The sequence below is a fragment of the Pterocles gutturalis genome, unplaced genomic scaffold (assembly GCF_000699245.1).
Source record: "Pterocles gutturalis isolate BGI_N339 unplaced genomic scaffold, ASM69924v1 scaffold39271, whole genome shotgun sequence".
NCBI classification, from domain to species: Eukaryota; Metazoa; Chordata; class Aves; order Pterocliformes; family Pteroclidae; genus Pterocles; species Pterocles gutturalis.
This window is the reverse complement of record NW_010101826.1, coordinates 23,962-36,315: the sequence shown is the minus strand read 5'-3', so window position 1 is coordinate 36,315 and position 12,354 is coordinate 23,962. Positions and strand designations below refer to the sequence as shown.

Genomic DNA, 12,354 nt, shown 5'->3' with positions numbered 1-12,354 from the left:
ACCACTGCCTTAAAAAAAAAAAAAAAAAAAAAATAGACGAAGAGGAGAAGGAAAAGAAAAGCAACCCAAAACACAGTGCCTTTTTTATTTTTTTTCATAGCAGATAACAAAACTGGCTTTGGAAGGGGAGGATGGGACAGAGCACACGCACGACGGCCATCAAACCTCTCTGTGGTGGGCGGCTGGGAGTTCAGATGACGTTTTGGGGGAGGGAAGAAGGCGCATGCATCTCTCCGTCACCCTAGAGATGTTTTTTTTAGCCAGAGAAGATAGCTTTATGCTGCCAGACACTAAGCTGGGGCCTTGTTGCTTCTCTTTGTGGTGGAGAAGGGCTGCTTGGTCCCACAGCAACTTGGAGCTGAGAGATGCTGGGGTCTGCCAGGGGTGCAGAGGCCAGGTCCCCAAACCCTGGCTGCTCCCTGGGCACTGAGCCAGCTGCCTGCAATCATGTAATGAAGCAATTCTAGTGAAGTAAGTTACAACTTGCACCTCCCCAAGTGAAAGCAGAGTTGTGCACTTTCCCCTTTCCCTGCTTGGCTGTTTTTGTCCCCAGCTCCTTGACATGGGGTCTGCTGGGGCTCGGAGAGCATCACCACCTCCATGGGTACCCAGTGCCAGCTCCCCACACGCCCTCGCCTTCCCCGAAAGCTGCTGCAGGGCTGCTCAGGAGTAGGGAGGAGGAAAGCATGGCTCCTCTCCTTCATCTGGGAGCCATCCTGCCCCGAGACATAAAGCCAACAGGGGATGACCCAGTCGGCATTGCCTCGTCTCTGCAACGTCAGTCCCAGCCAGGCCAGGCAGCCGGAGGGACTGTGACCCTCTCTGGGGGAAGCAGGACTCCTGGTAGAGACATAGGAGTGGCAAAGCTTGTAAGAGAGCCGAGAGCGCTGCAGAAAGGAACGTACTTTAAGCAAAATATTTATAATATGATCCAGTGGTAATAGCTATTCTCACGCTCTGCTTTCTCAGTGCAATGATGCAAAACAAATGTGTAGTTAAAGGAGGAGAAAAAAAAAAACACCACAAAAAGAAAGAGACAGCTCTCCCACTTCAGGGAGCAGCTGCAGAGCCTTTGCAGCTGTAAATCCTTGGGTTTTAGGGAGCTTCAGTGCTGGTGAGCTACAAAATCGCTGCATTACCAGCAGGACAGCGTCTTACCGTCGGTGGGGCTGAGGCCCCTGGCAGCAGAGATGACGGAGAGCGTGGGGCTGCCGTGGACGGAGCGGAGGTAGTGCTCCATGTGGGGTGCCACGTAGGGGTGCGGCGGGCTGAAGGGCGACTCACCGGGCCCAGTGGGGTGAGGAGACAGGCGGATGAGGGAGATGTCGGAGATGACGGGGCTGCCGCTCAGAGGAGGAGGCCTGGGAAGGAAACAGAGACACACTGTCACTCACATCTCCTCCCCAGAGCAGGCACGGCTGCCTGGTGCCTGCTGCTCTTCTCCCTCCCACTCCACCGCCTTTGCCCATGAGGGAGGAGATTGAGGACATGGTGGGAAAAAATACCCCTCTTGGCATACGTGGGGTCTGAAGCTAGAGCAAGCTTCCCATGGACCCCCACCCTCATTGCACTAAATGTGTATTTGTGCAAGGTGGCTCACTCCGGCGTGGCTGCCTTGAAAAGGGGCACAAGATGCTTCAGGCACCACCTGCACATGTAGGTTGGATCTCACCCCGTCTCCTTGCGTGGGGAGGCTGGCTACAGGAAGACGTTCGAGGTGAACCCAGGGTTTGCAAGCTCCTCGCTGCCCCTGGGTATCCAGATGTTTAGTGCTGCCCCATGCAGACAAAGCCCCAGACAAGGCTGCCTATGAAAGGATGCAAAAGGCACAAGGAGTACTTATATGATCTGGAGGTGACCTGCTCTGCTTGGTCCAGCACGCACAGCTTGGCCAGTGCTGGCAGAGCAGCCCTCCCTGCCTGTGTCCATCACGGCTTGCACAAACCTCCTTGACAGGCTGGAGGTATGGTTCAGAGGGCAAAAGTTCAGGAGAGGTTTTATTGCATGGTTTCTGGAGACTACCTCTGTTAAATACCTCAGATCTTCCTCGGGCCAAGTGTTACCTGAGAAAGAAGTCAGTAAATGCTGAAGGATTCAGCAGGTAACAAAAACAAAACAAAAAAAAGTCAAAGGCATGTTTTGGCACTCGAGCAGTTTTCTCAGGGTGAGCAAAGACAGAAGAGAAAGTGTGCGGACATCTCCCAGACGTGTCTCCTACTGCACCCTCCAGCCTCTTAGACAAACCACAGAGAGTGTAAGCAGGGGAGGATAAGTTACACACCCTGACCTGATAAGCAGAAAATCTGAGCTAGACACCAAAAGAGGCAGAGCCATCATTAGGCAGAAGGAAAGAGCAAAATCTGCTTTGCATTAGCTCTCTCTGTGCTCACAGACTGCTGGAAGTAGAGCTGGGGTGGAGAGGCAGGTCACGGCAGGGATAGTGTTTGTCCCCGGCTGGGTGCTTTGCAAAGCTGAGGGAGATGGATGTGCACCCCTTGGGGCTGCACCCCGGGCACTGGAGACCATGGGGATCTGGGGTATCAGAGGTCAGGGATCTGGGATGTGAGGTGAGCTACGGGACAGTATTACAAAGGTCCTTCCATAAAAATATTTAAATATGCTATTAGCGAGTGCATGTAAGATCCATCCCTCCATGCACAGACAACCACAAACACGAGGGTCTGAGCAGTTGAGACATGCCACCTGCACCTCAGGATCGCGGTCCCACCCTGCCTTATCAACAGTTCAGGTGCATTTTAATTTATTTGTAATACTTGCATATCAACAAAACCACACAGAAATGAAATATAAGCTTTGCAGACTTATTCAGCAGTTTACGAGCATGTTTGTCTTTGTTTGATCTTCCGTGTGTTTCTCTGTCTTTCTGATAAATTAGTAAACCTTGTGGCTTTTCGAACACTTTCTGCTGATGGGTAGTAAATTAAATACCTTTTAAAATATTTATAGTTCAAAGTACTTTCCTGTAGCAATACACTCTGTGGCTCACTGGTGTGAAATACAAGGCAGTGAAAACCTATCAGATATAAAGGATTTGCAGAGATGCGCTGCCACCGACACACACACGCGCTCATCTGACCAAGACCGGCGTTTTGCTGGAGGAACACCCACCAGCATGGAGCCTGTTTTCTTTTACGGCACTGAAAAACAAACCTATGACGGCATGGCTATTTCAGACCTCATAACCTCCCCACCTGCATGGCTATGGCATTTTGTTACCAAAATTATGGGGCGACCGAAGTCCCTCCCGAGTCGCTCTCCGGTGCTTCTCGCCATGACGTCAGCTGTGGCGGCAGCGAGCTCGGGAAAGCTGCAGCTGAGGCCGCCGGGGCTGGTTTCTGTCGAGGCTGCTAATAAAGGCAGCCGAGCACAGAGCCGACCAATTTATTTCTACCGGGGAGGAGGAAGAAGTGAATCAAAGTCTCTGTTCCAGATTTAGTTTCAATTCATTTCTAATAATCTCCACCGCCTCATCTGGAAAAAATGAAACTGGATTAAAAAAAAATGATGTCATTAAGAAAACATCTGACTAATTTTTCTTCTGACGAAGACTTAATATAAGTGAGGGGGGATGTAAATTAAAAGCAGCCCCAATCTTCCCTGGGCCACAGAGCCTGCCTTAATACATAAGCCATGAAAGAAGTTTTCTTACATATACAATAAGTTCCCTCTTTCATCAGTACTCACAGCTTCTCCCAAAAGGGTTGTGAACTTCTTTGATGCAGGCTTGAAACTATGTATTACCAGGTTTACGAGCCTTTGGAGCCTCCGCTGATCAAACTGTGAGGCCAACATCTAAAATGTGTATAACAATATGAAGGGTTTGCTGTTCATTTTTTCTGTGCTAAATTGAGCAGAAATACTGGAGTCCCTCAGAACAGGAAAACTCCACCCTGGCCAAAAAGGTAACACTGGGAAAAAGATCAAGAATTCACCCAAAATGCATGCAGCTGGAGACCCAGGCGGTGCTTCAACGTGAGGCTGACCATGTGTGCAAAGACCGGGTTGGAGAGCAGGCTTCTCCTTAGGGCTCTGCTTAAAGCCTCTCTTTGCCACATGTCCCTGTCTGTGGGCTAGGATAGCCGTACTCCCAGACAGGTCTGGCTCCTGTGAGCCCTCCCAGGCAGGGATCACATCTAACCCTTGTACACATGCAATTCTAGCAAAGCACCATCCCATGGCGCAGAATGTCCCGAAATAACGCGGCTTCCAATGGCTGCCTACCAGGAACAGCTCACTCAGCCAGAGGGATCCTCCACTCCTAACTCCCCAAAAGTTTGATTTTTCCCCTTTTTTTCCAGTTGTGCCCTGGCATTATTTTTCATTTAAATCCCCAAGCCCCAGATTGTGCCATGCATCGGCACTCTGCAGATGTATAGATGTGCAGCAAGAGGCAGCCACTGCCTCGCAGGTCTGCTCCAAGACTGGCAAAGGAACAACAGCTAGCTGATGCTTTTTAGAGGTAGTGGCTTAAATGGTGGGGACATGAAGCGATGCTGGAGGAAGGCGGTTCTGTCCCTACACCCAGATCACCTCCCGGGCAAGCGGGGCTCCCCCTCCCCACACCCTGAACCCTGCAGTGGGACAATTTCCAGCTTGGTGCAGTGAACCAGCCCATGCAACGGTGCTACAGTGCTAGAGCTGAGTTTCTCAATGCATCCGTAGAGCTCCCTGCCCAGACCTCTGCTATCTGTACATCATCCCCTGCTCCCTCCCTGGATCCTGCGGATGGCACTAGGAAAACACCCCAGTGCCTGGGGGAGAGCTCCTGGCTCTGCTGAAGTTGATGCTGTAAAAATCTCTCTGTCTGTCGCGGGACAAGGGATTTCACCTAACCATCTATATTTCTGAAGAAAGTGGGATTTTGGTTTTCAAATAGGCTAAGGGAATTGGGTGTCCAAACGCCATTAAATTTAATGGGAGCCAGGGGTTTGTTTTCCCTGTGGCTCCAGTGAGAAGCCCAGGCTCTATAATTAATGCTCAGGACTTGTAGAGCAATTTGCATCTCTGACGAAGCACAGGAGCCCGGATTCATTTCCTTCCCCACCCAGGAGAGGCTCTCCCTTCCCCACTCTCTAACAGAGGGAGACACTGAGGTGGGGGAGACATTACCTGACCCCATCCAAGGGCTGCAGGGTGTCACGGTGATGCCGGTGGCATGCATGTTGCTGAAGGCTTTACAGAGCAGGTCTTCACTGGTGTAGCGGATAACCATCCTCGGAGAGCAGAAACCCTTTGCTATTTACCCAGCTCCAGCTGCCTGCAGGGCGGGACCCTGGGGCAGTGGGTACATGCAGCAGTAGGGGAGCACAACCAACACAAGGAGAGCTACCCGCATGCGAGATGTGACACACACTGTTGGTGGGTCACTATGAGATTTTGCTGGTTTCCCAGGGGCTGGTCACTCCCTGACTGTCCTTCACTGGGGAAAAGATATCTGCTTAACTTTCCTTCCACCTGGGTTTTGCTGAAAGGAGCACCAGCTTGTCTGAAGCTCCACAATCTCATCCCAAAGGCTGGGGTAAGGAGCTGGTAGTTTTTCTTTGGAAAGCAAGGCAAAAAAATTCAACCTGTGGTTTTCGGTGAGGTGCACCAGCATGTCCCTGTGTGTTTCTCGGAGCCTGGCAGGCACTTGTCCCCAGTGCTGCTGCTCACAGGAGGTGTGTGTGTGCTGCACTCCGTGCATCGCAGCTGGACACAGCGCTGAGAGAGGATCTTCGTGGTCCAGTGGTGGGGGATCAGCACCATATGTGAGGAGCTGGGCTCCAGGGGAAGGAAACCCCTCAAAGACTGAGCAAAACCAGTGCTGGTGGCTATGAACAAGGCCTTGGGGTGACTTTTTCTCATCCTGCTCTCCCCCTGCAGTCATGCACCAGCAATCCCAAAATCTTGCATGGTGGAGATGCAGCACCACATCCCCGCTGCTGCATGCAGGTCTGGTGTGTCTGCAATGGGCACCCAGCAACGAATCCAACAGTTAAAAATGTCGCACGTTTCTGAAATAATCCCCATTGGTTATATAAAACCCAGAAAAATGCAGACAATTAACCAGCACTAATGTCCCATGACTAGTCTAAATTAATACTTATGTGCCAAACATATTCATTCAGCAGAAAACAAAGGGCTGAATACTTTTCCATACGCTTAATGGAATATGGACACTTACATGCAATTGTTTTGCCATACAATAAAGTACTGCATAGCTGCTACACAGAGATGGAAGCTGGGAACAGAGCTGCTCATGGGGAGGGGTACCATAGCCTGGTAGAGTTTTGCTACGAGAAAAAAAGCTTTTAAAGTTAACAATCCTCTCTAAATCCCACGTAAAAATCCTTGTTTTTGTTTTGTTTTAAATAAAACTTCCTGGCCTGTTTTTTTTGAGTTCTGTGTACCCAGAACACCACCCAAAGTCTGCACAAGATGGAGGAGAGCCGTATGGATGCCCAAAAAAGGCACTGTGCTCATGACAGACACTCTACATATGGGATGCTAAAGCTGTATCCAGCAGGAAACCTAAAATGCCCCAGGATTCATGCTAAATGATTCAGTCTAAACAGCTCTCTCCAGCCCCTCAGCTTCACCTCTGTTTATTTCTGATTTAAAGTCCCTTACAACAGGAAGGGCGAGAGGTCACAACACTTGTGCGGTACCCTCAGAATTAAACCCCATGAGGTCCTTCAAAACAAGGTACCTTTCAGAGGTCAAACCTGGGCCACAACTATCGAATTCACATGGCATTTGATCATTCACAAAGGTTTTCCCTCCTCCCATTTTTTTCAGCTCAGAGAGCAGAGGATGCTCCAGGAGCAGCGGCACAGAGCTGCCTCGCAGCCTCCTCTCCCCCCGCCAGCCACTGCCAGGGAGCGCGGGGCAGCCTGGTAATGAGGCGACAGGGAATCACTCCCGCTTCCCAGCTCTCCTGGCACTGCAACAAGTTGATAATTATCCAGTAAAGTGACCCAATGCTCAAATATAGGGCTATCAACTCGAAGATGACAGCTTATGTGTCCCACTAGGAAGAGATCAGGATGGGGACCCAGGAGACATCACTGCTAACTCCCAGCCCCTCCCCCCACCGGGATGTTCAGCACAATTAATTTTATTTCTTTTTCCTGTATTTTCTCAGCTCTAAACTGGGGTTAATAATATCTTCTTTCTTTTTCCACACGCACAAAGGTGAACATTATAGAAAATCAGAGCCACCTTTGCTAATTCAGCAATTAATGCAATCACTTGTAAGAAGCTGTGAAGCTGGACAAAAATTGGTAAAGCTTCTCTGCAGAAATATAACGGGCATACTTCGAGCAGTTCCCGTTTTCTTCTTTCCCCTCAAAAACGGCTTTGAGGCATGGAAAGCATGAAAAATAAAAAAGATATTTTAACAGTGAGGGCAAGCTCCCATTAGATGGGTTTATGGAGGGAAGTGGTAAATTCAGTGCTGCTGAAAGACTTTAGGGCAAAACGAGATGTTTTTCTAAAAGATGGGTTCTAAGTGTACTGCAAGGTTTGGAGTTTTAATAGTAGGAAAGAGTAATTTCTCCCACTGTAGAAATTAAAGGGCCAGTGTCACAGATGTCAGATCAGATAACAGCGGTAATTTCTTTAGGCCTTAGCAGGCACAAATCTCTGAATATAAAATCCCTTATTTGTGGTTTGAGCACTGCTTTGAGAAGGATATAGGTAGACACTACAAAAAAATCCCACCATGCATCCATTGGCAATGGTAGTTGTCTAAATACCTTTAAAAATCACGCCTTAAAGTCTGACCCCGTCCCACTGAAGTGAAAGGAAACTCTGCCACTGATGGCAGGAGCAATAAGAACAGCCTCCAGTTCTTCGATTCCTCTGTTTTCCACCTGCACCGTGGAAACAGTATTGTCATATAAGGTGGGTGTCATTTCTCAGCACAATTTTTTTTCTTAGAAAAACATATTCAAGACTTGATGATACTTCTAGTGTAGGAGGTCAATCTACTATACTTACTTCAGGTAAGAAAAAGGACTTTTGTGTTTCCAAATTAAAAAAAAATAAGCTAAATATCTTTCATTTTTCCTTTCAAAAGATCATTCTGTTTTCAAATGTATCTGACTTCAATCCTAAATTGAAAATACCTAAAACCAAGAATAAATGGAACAAAAGATTTAATTTCACGTGATACAAGTGTATTATTCTTTTTTTTATCAATAAAATAAAAAGCAATTTGGTTTAGGGCTTGAAATTGTTTTTTTCTGTCTAAGGTCCACCGAAAGTTAACAATGTTCCTAAGCTCACAGGTTGTTGGCAACATCATTTGGAGGGAAGGAATTTGTGAGCCCAAGTACAGGAATAGGCCCTCAAATTAGAAACTCTCCTAACTACATATGGTTTCTTATTGCCTTTATGCTGCATTTACCATAATGCCGGTCTAATTTTGCCTGACACTTGTAGGCACAACTGCAACACAATAACAACAACAATATCAATATTTGCTTTTAAAATGGAAGAAAAATGCAAATTTTTAATAAGTAAGGTTGCCCTCCATTATACAACACACAAAGAAGCAAGACATCAAAGGCAGAAATTAGAGTTGATACGGGACCTTCAAACCCAAATCAAATTAGTGTCTTGAGGAGAGATCTTTGATTTCAGCTTAATAGTGGTGATTTTTTCTTGGGTCGTTTTATACTTAATCAGCCACACAGCCCACTGTGCAGACATATGTTCCCAAAGCACATCAAAGCAAGTAAACATTCTGTTTCAGATCCTAATATCCTTTTTTATCCAATTATCTTACTTACATGATCTTTTAATTTAAGTTCTGAAAGCCCACCTTTTCACACAAGCTTTCCTTTAGCGATGGAGGCAGAAGGATGACCAGCTCAGTTCTTGTGAGATACCCGCCAAAAAAACCCCACAACGAATAAATCAAAGCGCAGCAGATGAGTTTCTAAGATAGTTCCTTGAGAGATTAATGATGAAAGCCTTCAGAGAAGAAGGATATTTTAAGAAGGGGAACTTCAAGGAAGGTGGCTGAGGGGGAGAGAGGGAAGGAGAGTGAGAGAAAAGGCATGAAAGAAAGCATGGATAAAAGTGCAAGAGCCAGTGAAGGCAGTTCAGCGACAGACCGAAGGAGCAATGCAAACCTGGAGGCATGTAAACTTCAGGTTGAAACCAGCAGGCATGAGAACTTGATTCCAGTAGTCACAAAATTCGAGATCTGGGGAGTCGAAACACTGTGGGCTCAGGGCAGGGAGGGGATGAGGGCTGGGCAGTGGCACTGCGGACGGGGCAGGGGGCAGGCAAGGTGGGAAGCAGTGGGGAATGAGAGGGGAAAGGTGTGGACGTGGACCAGAGATCCTGAGGGCTGAGCTGAGTAGGAAGCTTAGGGAGATCTGAGAGGATTCTGTGCTGGTGAGGGCATGTGGAAAATGGCTGTTGGAAAGATGTGTCAGATGCGACACAGCTGTTTCTCTGCATCTGATTGATTTCCCTTGGGATACATATTGAGGATATTAGCACTCTCAAGTGAATATGTTACTTGTAGCTGTGAAGACACTGGGCTTGGGAAAACAAATGGGAAGTGTATGTGTGTGGGGAAGAAATCTGAATTTTTGGTCCCTGCCTAGTGTCTTTTTGCCATGCTACATTTGGGTGGGGGCTTTTCTCCCTTAAAAGAAAATAACGTTCAAGTGCTACAGAGGGGTTTAACATTTAAAAGGCTGTTCCTATGGTACTTCTGAAAAAGTCCTTTTCCATGTTACGCCAGCACTAGCCTGTTGGGGAGAGGGCAAGTCAGCGGCAGCAACACCACAGCAGTAGAGCTCATGGAAGTGTCAGGCAAACCATAGAAAATGCTTATTCATTCATTACATTTTAAATCTGCCTTGGCTCTATACCCGTCATATCCCAGAAAAGCAAAAAAGGACCATTCCTCTTCATCATGACTGTAATATAATCAACTGGCTGCAGCATTACTCTAACCAACGTTAACTAACAGAGTCTATGTCTGACATCTAGAATTTCATGTTAACAAATTAGGTAGACTCCTGCATTTCCTGGTACCTTGAATGCCCAAGAAGCTCATAACTTTTCTTTATATGCAAAATGTCAGGGAAAGGGCAAACAATGTTATGCCAGAAGACCATAGCCAAATCACTTAGTTGGAATGTGCTGTAAATCATGGGGTGAATGGAAAATTAATCTTCGTTCCAGGACAGCATCTTCCAGCTTTAATGTTGCTGCTAATACACTCCTTTTCTATTGGGAATGTCCTCTTCCCATAATCCAAGGTCCTTAAATCCTATAACTAAGCAAGACACCAAGGAAGGAAAACCTACATGCAACTAATTACAAAAAGCTTGAAATGCCCTACTCTTCTTTACTGAAGCACAGGGGAAAACCATCAGCGTTCAGGCTTTAGAAAGATGTTGTGCTTGCTCTAAGCAGCAGTAAGCTGTTGTAACCAACTGCAAGCAACCAGAAAACCATGGTTAACAAAGGGGAATAAAAACAAATGGGAACAGGTACAGCACAGATCTCTGCAAAGCCTTTCTAGACACAGCAGTCAGAGGAGCTCTGTATGTAGAGATGACTGTGATAGTCGCAGAGAAACACATCTCACACGCACACATACACACACCCCAGACATGCTGTGTGTCTACCTGCCTCTGGTGCATCACAACACAAAGAAGTAGAAGACATGCATTCCTACAATATCAAAGCTTTTGGCTGGGGCTCCCTGGGTTTTCTGTAGGAATTAATTTTACTGGCATTTGACACATTTTAAACAGCAACAGCACTCACAGTAACCTCTAAAGGGAAATATTCCTGAACAATATATAATAAATAAATTGATTTCTAATAATAACCATCTGCCCTAAATCTTCTTGCTGACAGGTTTAGTTGGACCAAAGGCCCTTTTCACATCTACTTCATGACAGTTCCCATCACTACATAAAGACTTTGAAGTGCCCTAACGTGCAGTAAAATGCGAGATAACCTACCAAACTGTCAATATTTCTTCGCTTCTAAAAGGAAATGCTAATGGCACTCAAAGAGCTCAAGATGTAATGTAAGATCTGATCCAGCAGGCTGGCTGATCTAACCATCCTTTCCTTTGCTACGAGTATGCTGAAAAGCAAGCAATTATACGGTGAAGAGCACAACTAGGTAAAAGTTTTTCACTGATAAGACTGCAGGGAGAAAAGTCTTTTTATTCCAAACAAGCTTTTCTCTTGGAAATGTCTGGAGTCTTCCGTACAAAATAAGAGAATTAACAATAAGTTAGCTCATCCATTTTAATTTCTTCTTTTTAACCTATCACTTTTTTTTTTCCTTTCCTTTTTTTTAATTATTAGAAAGAAAGCTAATCAGAATGAAACATGTATTTTTTAAAATCTGGAAAACATTCAACTGGGAGTTAATTTTCCACAGGGAAAAGATGAACACAAATAATTCAGAGAAAGCTGAATCTCTCTACAATTGACTCTGATACACAACTGACATTTCTCTACCAGCTCTAGCCTGCAGTGTAAGATTAAGAAAGGCTCTATAGCAGGAGAAACTAAATGCAATAAAAAGCAGCCCAGTCCTGTGGTAAAACCCCAACACTGCTTGCTGAGCTGTACCACTCCAGCAGATTTCAAAGGAGTTGGGATGCTCCCCGCACCACCCAAACCATCAGCTCATGGGTGAGATATTGTGTATCTCCTCATCCACGTGCCACCTGAGAAGTCTTCCTTCCAAAACCCTTTTGCTACCAGAGCCATTGGTGTCATTCTCTACAGCTACCCTCATATTTTTCCAGTTTTCCAATGACACAGGGAAGTATACCATATTAATCAAGGAAGGAATAGGGACCTGATGTTGCCCAGCTGTCTACTGCTGAAAGTTTATGCTAGTGCTTTTCAACCTGTGGTTTGCAAAACCCTTGGGAAACACAAAAAACTCCTTCAGTACTGTGAAAGATAGCAAAAAAAATCCCCTGCAAGCCTCTTGTTATTTGGGCTAAATTCACTGTGCTGTGTTTAACAACACTGCTGGAAAATTTTTAGGGAGGGCAGAGACTGTAATAGCTTTTAAACCCCTCATTGACCTTATGCTTCCCAAAATCAATAAAAATCACATACAAGACATTCTCAGAGTAATCCCCAACAACCGCCCCATCCCATCCAACACCCACCGACGTCAGCTAGTGCCGGAGCACGCCCGCTTGATTGAGGCATCGTCGCTACGCCGGTGCAGAGGTAACTCCGTCTCCCATGTCAGCAGCACTGTGTACCTATGGTGACACCTCCCTCCCGCCGCCATGCAAAGGGCTTCATCTTTCGTTCTCTTATCTCATGGAGCTATTCCTTA

At 46.5% G+C, this 12,354-nt stretch overlaps 1 protein-coding gene across 1 annotated transcript in view; it reads right to left on the bottom strand.

Moving 5' to 3' along the window:
- LOC104469894 (zinc finger protein GLI2-like) overlaps nucleotides 1–12,354 on the bottom strand; it is a 66,340-nt gene that overhangs the window by 38,072 nt on the left and 15,914 nt on the right. The window contains 1 exon segment of the mRNA XM_010084631.1: nucleotides 1,159–1,361. Coding sequence (XP_010082933.1) covers nucleotides 1,159–1,361 — 203 coding nt within the window.